At 39.4% G+C, this 13,331-nt stretch overlaps 1 protein-coding gene across 1 annotated transcript in view; it reads left to right on the top strand.

The window, feature by feature from the left end:
• The window catches only part of ass1 (argininosuccinate synthase 1), a 30,638-nt gene that overhangs the window by 2,165 nt on the left and 15,142 nt on the right, over nt 1-13,331 (top strand). Inside the window, exons 4-9 of the mRNA XM_008424338.2 lie at nt 273-461; nt 3,674-3,730; nt 3,825-3,899; nt 4,723-4,793; nt 4,884-4,914; nt 12,012-12,102. Coding sequence (XP_008422560.1) covers nt 273-461; nt 3,674-3,730; nt 3,825-3,899; nt 4,723-4,793; nt 4,884-4,914; nt 12,012-12,102 — 514 coding nt within the window. The remainder of the gene's footprint in view (nt 1-272; nt 462-3,673; nt 3,731-3,824; nt 3,900-4,722; nt 4,794-4,883; nt 4,915-12,011; nt 12,103-13,331) is intronic.

The raw sequence follows: 13,331 nt of genomic DNA, 5'->3' as shown, positions 1-13,331 counted from the left end.
TGAGAGACTCTGAGAAGTGAGACCCTTTGGTTGAATATAAGAGACGTTTAGTTAGATTAAAACCAAGCTGCAGCGTGTACTGAGTTTGAATTTGATCCCAATGGATATTTAGGTGTTACAGGAATATAAGTAATTGTAATCAATGTTATTTTGTGTAAATTTTTTCCATACTCACACCAAACACTCATTTTTTTTCTTAAAACGACAATGTCTCATATTCTATTTAATTACAAAATAAAGCTATTTGAGGCCTGATTTGTGTTCATGACCAGGTTTTCATTGAGGACCTGCGCAGCGACTTTGTGGAGGACTTCATCTGGCCGTCGGTTCAGGCCAACGCCGTGTACGAGGACCGGTACCTTCTGGGCACGGCCATAGCGAGGCCCTGCATCGCCCGTCGTCAGGTCGAGATCGCACGCAAGGAGGGGGCTCAGTTTGTGTCCCACGGGGCCACCGGCAAGGTAAAAGGCCTTTTCTCAGAACAAGCTATATAACTAGGTCACTGCACCATTTAGGCCACAGGTTTGCAAGGTTGAATTTTAACCATTTAGAAAGTTACCATTTTCTGTGATTAAGTATCTATTCACTGGAACGCAGAGATTTTCTGAATGCACAGTTCTGTACTCTGTATGAGTCAGCATCTAAATGATTAATGTATGAATCCACATTTTTTAGCATCTCTAAATTGGTTATATAATCACAACTTTCCTAATTTTCTAAAAAGCCAACATCGTTAAGTATCTTTGCAGATTAATTTGAGCTCATTATGCAGGTTTGCCATCAAACAATCATCAATCTCCATTTCCATTTTCATCTCATTAGGGCAAATTTCCGTCTTCATCTCATTAGGACAAATGACTGATTATGTTTTTAGCTGTTTGTGTGGCTCTGGTGCAGACATATTGTCTGGTGATATTTGTTCTGGCCAGTGGTTGGAGGTAGCGAAGTACAAGTACTTCGTTACTGTACTTAAATACAATTTTCGTGTATCTGTACTTTACTTAAGTATATTTAATAATGGGTACTTTCTACTTTTACTCCACTACATTTTTCAGTAAGTATCTGTACTTTCTACTTCACTACATTTCTACTAAAGTGTCGCGTTACTCGTTACATCCAAGTCGCATTGTTCTTTTTTTCCGTTAAAATGTGAAGTTCAGGGACTTGAGGTGACGCCGTAAAATCCAAGGAATAACGTGACTTAGTGTCTGTTGTCACCCATCGGCTCCACCTTTAATCGCATGCGTAGCTCCAGACATGCCAGTGGTTTCCTCTGAGCGGGAAGCGATGTCTGTCTTATCGTCAGTAATATAATAGCGCTGCATAAATCGATATGGCGACATGTAAGACGGTGGGGACTTCCTCCAACTTTTAGCGTCACTTCGAAGGAAAGCTTAAAGAAAGGTAAGCTCCGTGGACGTGATGCTAGCAAAGCTAGCTGTACAGAGATACATGTTGCATCTGCTATGAAAAAAAGTTGTCACTCATGCGCTGAATTATTGTGTGGAGATGTTGACTGAGGTGTCGCAAATATGGGACAACGCTGTGACCAAAGTCTGCATTGATATGACATTCAGAAACAATCCGATTCTTCTGGACGGATCTTTACTGATTAAATTCATTTCAGCTCTAAGTATTTAATATCTAGTTTTTTTTATGGGAATGTGGATCTTTCAGATCAATTTGAGAAGTAATTTTGATAGGTTTAAGTAAATTTTTTTGTGCCACGTTAGCACGGGGTGCTGGTCTTGACTTGGTCTTGGTCTTGGTGGTCTTGACTACAACTCTGCTACTGGATCCTTGGTTGCCTGTCCTCTCCCACCCACCTTCTTTCCATCCCCTTTCTGTTGGATTTCTTTCAAAATAAAAGCCACTAGTGGCAAAAAAGTGAATTTCATGCTATGTTTGGACAGGAGACAAGATGTTTCCATCCCTGAAATTATGATGCATAGAATCACATATCTAAGTCTAAACTGTGTTACAGAGTAAACACAATAAAAACATCAGCATTGTTCATTAAAATGACACATTTCTAATGTATTAAAATTAAATACGATCGATTCACTTAATGATATTAGCGATTAGGTAATCCATTCAGCAAGTACTTTTACTTTTAATACTTAAGTATTTTTAAAAGTCAGTACTTTTTTACTTTTACTTAAGTACAAATGTTAATGTGGTAGTTTTACTTTTACTTGAGTACATTTTTGTCTGTGTATTTGTACTTTTACTTAAGTAAATTTTTTGAGTACTTTCTCCACCACTGGTCTGACCGGCGTTTGGAAGTCATAAATAAGCAGATTTGGATAAATCGGCAGAAAATGAGGTGAAAGTTTCTCAATCTCTTGTAAGCAGACCTGGAATTTATAAGACATTTGAGATGCTTTGGTAAAAAAAAAAAAAAAAGTTGCTCATTTTGAAAAAAATATTGGATCAGCCAATGTGATAAAGTTATTTATCCTAGTCTGTTCAGTATAATTTGTCTATTTGAAATTAAAACTCTTTTGCAAAAAGTTTTATTTTTTGATTTTTTGTGAGCCCTTTTCTGACCAGTAGGTGGAGCCAAACACTGATTCATAAAGTTACATTTTAAAACTTGAAACACTACTATGACATTCCACAACTGGTAAATCCGTGATTAAGGTCTTAATTTCCAAACTAACTAACTAGATGTAGACAAATAATGTTTGGACAAAAATCAATCATGCTTCTTTGAGTAAGCATAGAAAATATCACCAATTTACTGTAACAATTTAGAGCTGAATTGTTTCACGATAATCAGATCAGCTGGAATCATTAGGCAACCTTTTTTTTTTGCCATGCTATGAAACTTTTTTTTTTTGCCATGCTATGAAATCATCTCAAACTAAAAGCTATAGCAAAGGTTAAGAAATAACCATTCTAAAATATACTGTATGTATCTTAAGAATGTTTTGAAATTCATACTTATGTCTTAAGTTGATCTGGACATATATAATTTTTTATTTGGTTAGCCCGTATGTGTCATACACTATTGAAAATGGCAAATACAAGTGAGGAAATAGCTACAATAAATTGATACTTGCCTATTTTCAGGCAGAGCAATAATTAAACTTTTTTAAAAACTGGACCACAAGGATGGACAAAAGTTCATGTTCATCTTGACACAATTTACAGTGAGCAGGGCGGCAAGGGAGGAGAACAAATCTGCAGCAAAAAGTTGCTTCTTGGGGGGTCACCAAGTAACCATGACAACAATTAGGCAGCATGCTTAAAAGGTGCTTTGGAGGCATGCATGGAAAACCTCTTTTTTTGTCCTACCATCGCAAATGTAAATTTGTAAAGCTTGCTAACTTGTTTTAGAATTGCTTGATAAATGTGGATGGCGTTGTACTTGTTATTTATTTTATACAAAAATCTAAATTTTACTGGCTATTGCCTTCTTAAATTACTGTGATTTCTTTGTTATTTCAATTTCTTTAACATCTTTCTGTCTAGTTTATGTTCAACAACATCAGAGGTCGTACAGAACTGGCCAGAAGAAGTGAATCAAATGTGTGAAATTGTGGGGATTTTGTGTTTGTCTTTAACTGTTTTTGCCTAATTTTATTGACCAAATAGGAAGCAGATTATAAAAAAAAAGTATTTATCAAAAATACTATGCAGGAGATAAAACCAGTTTTCTACCTTTTAGGGAAATGACCAGATACGCTTTGAGCTCACGTGCTACGCGCTGTACCCAGAGGTCAAGGTTAGTTTGGTGCTTTGATTTTTACATAGAACAAAAATGGCCTAACATGTAGAATACTATCACAACTGTATGGTGTGTTTGTGTTTTTTGTCAGATCATTGCACCGTGGAGGATCCCTGAATTTTACACTCGCTTCAGGGGGAGAACGGACCTGATGGAGTACGCACAGGTAACTACAGCTGTCTTTCTCATGGCTAGTGTAGAAATAAGGATTTCATATTTATTACTGATGAGTCTGTCAACTAAAAGATGCTGTAGTTTGAGATGAAATGCTCCTGTTTACAGACGGTAAAAGGTTTAGTTTTAAAGTTAATTTTTACCTTATTACCTAGTATACCTTGTAATGTCATAAATATGTTGCTTTATGAAATTAGAAACATTTAGAGGATCAGTTCATGCTGTATTTCTTCTCTGTTGTTCTCATAGATTTATAACTTCTACATACTCAGCAATAGCTCTTTATATTTCGTTCAATTGTTTTTCCACTTTCTGTCTCTTTTAACTGCAGCAGATTTTTTTTTTCCCCACCAATGATGCACTATTTTTTTTCCATTTGTATTCTAATTTAATTCATTTAGCCTTTTTTAGCTTCAGATTTATACCTTGTTTTAATTTTCAGCATAAAAAACTCCTCTGCCCATTTGTCCGGTTGGTCTATCCTGGGCAGTTTTCTCCACTAGAGGGCGATCAAGATGTTTTTAGTAAACATTTATGTCCTGCTTGCATGTGGCCCTTTAGTGATATAATACAGCCTTGAAAAAACATATATATAGACTCTCTCTTTATTTTTTTTAAACCAATATGCTAAAACATATTGTCAGTGTTTTGTCGTTTTAGCTTTGGAGGACCAAAGGATTCAGAGGTTTCACAGCGTGCAGGGAAATCTGCTGCTTGACTTTGTTTTTCCAGAACCTCTTCACACATATGTGTTTATCGTCTTTCTCAAGTTGTTTTCTGCTATGTAACATATCAGCGATTTTGTTAAATCACAGAAACATGGCATCCCAGTGCCGGTCACTCCTCGGGCCCCCTGGAGCATGGACGCCAATCTCATGCATATCAGGTGAAGACGACTAATGTAAAGTACACTCTCGAATGTTTTTTCCAGTTAAAAATAAAACATAACAAATTCTCAAATTGTATCTCTTTACAGCTATGAGTCAGGCATTTTGGAGAATCCCAAGGTAAGTTGTTGCTGATGTCGATCAGTAAGACTTTTAACCCTTATCTCATCACTGTATTGCATTTTGATTACAGGGAAGTTGAATCATTTCTAAAACTTTTATGATAATTCTGGGATACCAATATATTCACAAGACCTTACTGAGTTGATTTAGCAGTATAGTATTTTTCTGACAGCGCACGAAGCATATTTATGAGCTTTATACCACAATTCAAGCATGTTCTGAAACCAAAACTGATCACAGTGTGTGCTGATCAATCAAACGCACCCTTAAAACCAAGCCCCAAAATTTGCACAATCTGTTAACTATTTTCAAAATGTTTATTGTTTTATTTCACCTTGATGGAATATGGGGTCAGTTTTAATTTAAATTCATTCGTTTATACATCCAGTCATTGTTTTCTGCATGTCTGATACTGGATCCTGTAAGTAGCAGGTCCTGGACGGAAATCCAGACATCGCTCTTGTCAAAGACACTCTCCAGTTTATGTTTTGGGGCTCCCAAGACATTCCCAGGACAAAAGAGATAAAGTTTCCTTCCAGTGGGCTCTAGCTCTTCCCTTGGGTCTTCTTACAGGGGAATATAATAGGATACCTTAAGGACTTCAAGAAAGCATCAAATTGAGATGCCAGAACCTTCTCAACTGACTTCTTTCAATATGAAGAAGCAATAAATCTACTTTAATGCCCCCACTCCATTTATCCATCTCTTGTTTACTGATAAACAAGACATCGACTTGCTTAAGCTACTTAACCTGAGTAAGATACTGATCTGCAACCCAGAGGGGGCACTCCACCTTTTTCCAGTTAAAAACCAGGACCTCAAACATCGAGGTGTTGACTCTCATCCTTGTGGCTTCACACTCGGCTGTGCTCCACTCTAGTGCTAAAGGTTATGGTTTTAAGATACCAAGAGAATAACATCATCTGCAAAAAGCAAAGATGAGGTTTAAAAACCTGACATTCTCTTCGCCATGACTACACCTTGAGATCAGGTCCAGAGTCCAACTTGCACTGAGATCAAACTTGACTTTTGGTTTCTCTAAGATTGAGTTTAAAAGCATTCCCAGCACCTTGAGCACCCGCAGCCCGCCCAACAAAAGCCCTTTAGGGACATGGTCATAACGCTTCTCCAGATTCACGCAGTAGACTGGACAGACGAACTCCCATGGCAGCAACATTGGACGTCGGTTCTGCAGGACAAAATACACACTGCTCCTCCTGAATCTGTCGTCTCCTAATAAATCAGGGTCACTTTTCCAACACGCTGGAGGACATTTTCGAAAATAGGCTGCTCAGGTTAATGTGAGCATGAATGTCAACATGACAAGCACAGCCACACCTAACTGGATGTTATGGTGATCTTTTAGTCCATTTTCTCAAGTACAAACCACGATGGAGGGACGATATTAAATGCTTTTCAGGAGTTGAATACGCGAAACATTGCTGTACAGACCAGTAAAACTTCTCCACCTTCTGATGACCGAAGCTCGGCTGACTCGACCACAGAACCATGAGAGAGACATGAGTCTGATCTCTGCCAGAGGTGAGAGGTCAGTGCAATGTGCACTGTTTTCCCCCTGACTGACCTCCGAAGCTCCCGTCCTATGGTCGATATGTCTGCGTCTGCGTCTCTCCTCACCCCCGGGTTCTCGCCGGGCCCTGGGAAGAACCTGGGACACACAGACACTGACTTGTCGTCAGCAACGCTTCGACTAATTCCCGATTTCATGGGAGCCTGGGAGGGGGGAAGGGTTAGGGCGTTGCGCCCAGCTGGGGCCTCCTGAGTTCCAGCCCCAGCTCCTCGGGACCTCATTGTCTGGACGGCCGCGCTGCCGCAGGCTGCGACGTGGGAGGGGAGCCACTTCATCTTGACACCGTGACACCAAAATGTCACCAGTAACAGTTAAGTACAAAGACAGTTTGCCAGACAGATGAGTCCCCGATGCACAGGGTGTCGTAGCGAGGAGAGGGGTCCCGCTCTGCTGGAGAGGAGATTCAGGGGCAGGGCCACTGTAACTCACAGACCTCTATCTCCCTCGCTGCCCCTTTCCCACCCCTTCACTTCGCCTTTATTGCCCTGTCCTTTAGCCGTCCTGTGGAGAAATGTTTTGAAATGAATGAGGCGGACCGGCTCAATAGCATAGCGATGTATGATGACAGCGCTCTGTAACTGATTTCATTCAAGGGCTTTGGTTTGGACCATTTACTCCAATACTGAATCGATTAATAGCATTAAATACAATGAAATATTTATGGTGCAGAGGTCTGAAGTGGTAAAAGGATTTGAATACATTACCGGAGCTTTGAAACATGTTTAATATTTCTGCTAATTAATGTAGCCACAACCTCCAGGCCCTCTATTTACGTTCTACATCTATGTTTATGTTTATTAAGTGAAGCGGTTTCTGGATTACAAGCACAGCTGAAACCAGATGTAAAAACACACAATGCTTTTTCTTATTATCTGATATTAAACTGTCTATACTGTCCCCTGTTTTGGTCCAGGCACAATTGCAAACATTATTTCTAAGTAGCTAAATAATGAGCGAGTGATTTTTTTTTTCTTTTACAATAATTTTATCAAGCTCACATGTCTACATACCCCAGGATCACCATGACTTTAAACTATTTGGGAATATCCAGATAATGCTGTTGCAGATTTGTAAGCTAATGTTATGTTAAATGATATTGAAGTTAATTGGGGTACACCGTTTTAAAGCAACACTTCAAGCAGCAGCTGAAATGCCACTCAAGTTGGAAGAAGCCATAACTATTAAAGATTTGCAAAAAGCATATTACAATAATCCTAAGTATATCACCAGATTAGCGTTAAAGTAGCTTGAGGTGTAAAAAGTCAGTCTTTGACTAAATTTATTATCTTGTTTCAACTGTAAATAAAAGTCCAAACTCTTACACAAATTAAGCAGATTGTTAAAACCTAATGTACAAAAATCACAACAAATACCAACCACGGAATATCAGCACAAACACTTAAACTAGTTGTTGAGCATGGTGGCGGAGGGGTGGTGATTTGGACTGGGTTTGCTGCCACACAGAACCATTTCAACTTGCCCTCATTAAATGGACCATGAATTCTTCCGTAAACCAAAGTATTCATGAGGTTAATTGACACAGTTTGTTTCAACACTGAGACTTGACCAAAACCGTGTCATGAATCATGACAGTGATTCAATTATTACTGACCAAATTGTTTTCACTGTATATTGTTTTTCAAGAGCAGGTGGTGGAGTTCTGTGTATTCTTTTTAAAAAATTTTTTTTTATTGCACTTTATCTTACATTTAATCTTGGAGTTTTGCGCACTACCTTTGTCCTTATATTCCAGATGTTTTTTTCCTGGAATACAAGATTTATTTCAATTTACTCAAAATTAACAAATGAAACAGCAACACATTTGAATTCCTAAACTAACATGTCAGATTGTGATCAATCTAAGAAGTCATCTGAGAGAGGTCGGCTTGTTCTCAGTATCTCCACTGTGTATCAGCCTCTGTCCCTCCTTCAATTACAACCCCAAAGGCTAAGGCCAGACCTGGACCATTCAAATGTCCCCTTCTGCCCCCACCTGTAACACAATGGTCTCTCTTTGCTCAGTGCTGTCACATTAGGAAATGTCCAAATGGTCGCTCATATGTTTTCCTGCAGATAGGAGCCAGGAGAGTTCAGGTTACTCTGTTATTAACAACGTATCCTTCCTGATAACCCCAAACCTTGTTCTTTTCTGACACAGTGACCTTAAGGCCTTTATTTACTCATTTGCATCTGGCAGCATTAACCTCTGTGAAGCAATGCAGCTTTGACAGGTTGTTATTGTGTTATTTCATACATTTGCTGTGCACCTGATAACTGCATTAGATGAGTATTTCTTATTAAATCATTTGAGGTTGTGGTTGGTTGGCTTAGAAGATGCAACAATCTGATGCAAAAGTGTTCACAATCTTATATATATTCACATTTTGTCATTTTACAATTGCAAACTTTAATGGATTCTGCTGAGCTTTAATGTGACGGACTAACATAAAGGAGTGCATATATTGTTTATGAAGTGGAAAGAAATGATACATTGCTTTCCAGATGATTTAGATTTTTTCTAAGTAGCATTTCTTTCTTGTAATATTACAGTTTGCAAATAAAAACTGGCAAAGATTCCAGTTCATAAATGAAACGTACCTCAAAAGAGTTGGATCTGTAATTGCAGTAAACTGCAGTCCTACAAGGTTTTGAGGACTGAATAGAAATTAACTTAAAGCTTTTTTGGGGGGGGCGGGGGTTTATTTGTAAAAAAAAGTTTTAAAACTGCACGTCATTTTCCTTCCATTTCAATTGCACTGCTATGTTGATCTATCACCTTAATGTTGATCTATCACCTTAATAGGTGATATAAATATTATTTCTTCGTAATAATAATATTTTTTTTTTAGAAGTACCAGCATTAGATGAGAGTAAAGTGTGGCGGAGGACAAATGCCGGGTGCGGTTTTTATGTTTTTACTTGTGAATCATTTTGAAAACTACTTACCTATTTCATTGTGCCTCAAAGTTGTGCATTTCTTTTTGTTGGCCTACAATGTACAATCCTCTCAAAAATACATCAGGATGAAAAGAAAGTTTTGTAAGGTAATCTAAATTAAAGATTTAAGAAGCTGTTACTTTATTTATAGGCATTTTAGAAACTATATTTTTGTCTCTTATTCTGGATTTTTCAAACGTTTACCCCATGTCAAAGCGAAAAATCAAGATTTGTTTTGAGTTTCCAATAATTTATTATGCAATAGCTTAAATTTTTACATTTCTTCGCTCATCACTTCCCTCCCCCCATGAGCCCATCCTCAGGATGCCTGACACTCATCCTGAGTCATTAAAACGTAACCTCAGTCTTAATTACAACCTCTGTCACCGGCGAGCTTCCCCGATCTCACTGGGCTCTTTGATCCGGGGGGCGATGAGACGCTGCTCGTGTTGACTCAGAGCCAAGGGAGCGAAGCGCAGAGCCTCATCTCACTGAGAGGAAATGAAAACTTGTTTGCTGCTGGTCGTGCGACCTTCTGATAAGATGGATGGTCAGCGCAGAGCCTGTGGGGGTAGGAAATGAGCTTGTAGGTGTGTGTCTACATGTGAATGTGTGCTTTGAAGCAGAGAGGTCAGAGCTTGCCGTGTGCCCTCGCTGCCCTCAGGACTGATGGGCTTGACCTGTGAAGAGATCTCCGTGTCCAACTCGGCCTCCGCCGCTGTCTTCATTAAAACTAACGGACACATCGTATGTGCTAGAGAATAGAATTTCCGTCTCCTGCAGATTACATGCGTATTGTTTTATTCTCAGCTCAGATTGCTGTGTTTGCATTTTGATAAGACGCGCCGACTTGAGACATGGTGATTTAAGCATCACTTCCAATCCGGTGCACCGAAGATGCCCCTCTTCCCCGCTTTCCACTCCTACTCCTACCTCTGCCTCCTTCGCGGCCCTTTTGGCTTTGATTGAAACCCAATGAGGCAACTAATAAGTGGAAAAATAGAAATTTACTTGCTTTAAGTTCATGCGTCAGCCTTCTTTTTTTTTTATTCTCTTGCTGTATGGGGCCACGTTTAGCACAACAATATCGCCGAGGCAAAGGCAGCTAAAGGAGCTGCTCAGCACTACATGATGGTGCGCTTCACGCCCCATTTCCCACCAATACCCCTGGCCCCCCGCCTTTTCCATCTTTACCTTTGCCTCTCTTTCAGGGCCACGGCTTTGGGACAGGTCCACCTGCAGGGGGTTTGAATTGAAATGCATTGATCTCCTGCTCACTGGAAACAACCCTATTGGCTTACGTTCTTTTCTTTGCGTTGCTTTCAGCGAAGTTTAAACTCTTGCTGTTGGAGCGCGGATGAGTTTTCACACATCGCAGTGTGTGTACATCAAAAATGAATAATCTTAGCTGGGGTTTTTTTTGTGGGTTTTCTTAGGCTTCATTTGATTTATGTGCATCAGAAATTTGACAAAAATGCATTAAAATGTTGAATAAAAAAAACAAACATCTGATTTAAGCTGAAAAAAAGAGCTTTTCTTGTCTTTGTTTATTTCATTTATTTATGTATTTATTTTTGCTCAAGCATATTGTTTCAACCAATAGCTCTTTGTATCTGAAGGTTGAAAAAGCCCCCCAAAAGTATTTATTCCACCCTCCCTTAAAGAGGGAGCATCAAAAGGCTTTTTAGAGTAGTCATTTTGTCCCTCTCCTGCAAACTCTCATTTGGCATCTTTCAGGGCACTGAAGCAGAAAATAAAGGAGAGGGAGACGCTCGCCTTCTCTCTCAATTTTTGTGTTTAGTTAAAAGGAAGGAAAGTGATTGCGCTGCTCGTTTTCCCCTCGCTGACAGGCGCCGAGCGGATGCCGATTAGTTATTGTATGATCATTTCGAGTCTGGTAAAGCTTTCCATTTAAATGCACCCAGCAGTTATTTTGCATAGCTTCTCTCCACCCCCCCTGCAATTTGCCTCAGCTCAGGAGACATTGACCACCGTCTTGCCCTAATGCGGTGTAATTGTCGCAGGAGCACATCAGCCGGGTGGAATCGTCACACCACCGTGCTCCTTTAGGTCCAAACCGCGACTCACTGAAATCACTTAGCAGCCGACTGGAAAAAAAAAACAAAAAACGACAAATGTCTGTCAACCACAATCGACTTCAGTGGGATTTGGTTTTTAGATGTTTGTTGTCGTGTGATGCCCATTTAGGAAGAATCTCCTGAAAATGAATCCGAGGAGAAATGTCACTCAGAAAATCAGAGCTGGAAAACTGGAAGAAGCGTCGACAGCTATCCCACTCTTCGTTTCACTTTTCCTTTCCTTCCCCCTGCGGAGCAGGGCTTCCCGGAGAAAATGAAACCAAACAGAGGATAAAAATTGCACTTTTGTCTCCCCTCTGCTCTTGATGTTGTTTTCAGGATGGTACCTTTTTCACGCATTGTTCTCTCAGTTGCTTTACTTCCTGTCTGTTTTCTCCTCCTACTTCAGTCGCTGTGCTGTCGTCCTGACAAGAATCTCTGTGTTACTAATCAGAGGGAATGAAGTTGTGGTTCTGTTTGTCCTTCAGAGCCATGCTCCAGCCGACCTCTACCTGATGACCAAAAACCCAGAGGATTCTCCAAATGTCCCAGATGTTCTGGAGATAGAGTTTAAAAACGGTTTGTATGTTTATCAGTGTCCCACCTGCTGACTTCCCAGAAAATCAGGGTTTTTTTTAGGGTTTTTTTTGACATCTCATCTTTAAAAAAAACTTAAAAAAAAACACCCAGATGTAGAGTTGGAAACATCTAGCATCAGAAATAGCCATTTCTAAATAAAGACATTATTTACTTTCATCACCAACCATTCAGCCATGTATTCATAGAGCACTTTTAAAGTACTCAAATGTAACATAAAATCCCAATTTTACAGTTGGTAAAAACAAATCTACACTAAGAAATGCTAAAATAAGTAGATAAAGATATGATTAATTAACCAACAAATAGATTAAAATTATTATATGAATTGTAAAAACACCAAAACATATTCACCATAAAGAAACATAAGAGCCATAGCATTCTTTTAATCAAAATCATGCAAAAAATAAATGAGGATGAGACATAAATTACCTCCCATGTATGATGAAATATAAATAGGATGTAATTATGAATCTGAATTTAAATAAAACATCTATCCACCCATCCATCCATTTTCTTCCACTTATCCAGGGTCGTGTCACAGCTTAAGAAGTAAAACAATATTTTTTTTAAAATTGCAGTTAAAATGGTATCAAGCATTAAAATATGGAGGCTCATTCAATAATAAAGAGCCTTTAGAAGATCTGAACGATCTGGTGGGTTTGTGAGGTAGGAGCAAATCAAATAAATCAGATAGACCTGATTACTGTCAGATCAATAAACAGAACCTGTGTGACAAGATGAAGCAGGACAGAATTTGTCAGATATCAACAGATCATGTCCTGTCTGTAGAAAATCAAGAACAGAGAAACAAAGTGAGGAAGGAAACACTTCATCTTGGCATTCTATGATGTTAAAATGAAGATGGTCATAACTGTCACTTTAAAGTTGACCCCCCCTGCACTTTATTTCCACTTGGGGCCACCCAGACTTATCCTTAACCCCTTACACCATCGCTTGGCCTAAAACAGCCCCATTTGGCCCCGGGGCCCAACCCGCAAGCCGGAAGCATTAACTCCAGTTTATACTCCGAGTCCAGAGGGAACCGGAGAAACGATCATTAGAGACACTGGCCGCAGGGCTCTGGCCTGAACACAGGAAAGTGTCACATGTTTGTGCAGAGCGAAAATGGCAAGACACATCCAGGCCTGAGGGCGAGTGACACAGATGTTCCTTCATCCCCGGGGTGGCTGAAGTGCAAGAACATCAAT

This window comes from Poecilia reticulata, linkage group LG12 (genome assembly GCF_000633615.1).
Source record: "Poecilia reticulata strain Guanapo linkage group LG12, Guppy_female_1.0+MT, whole genome shotgun sequence".
Lineage (NCBI taxonomy): Eukaryota > Metazoa > Chordata > Actinopteri > Cyprinodontiformes > Poeciliidae > Poecilia > Poecilia reticulata.
This window is presented reverse-complemented; position numbering and strand designations above follow the sequence as displayed.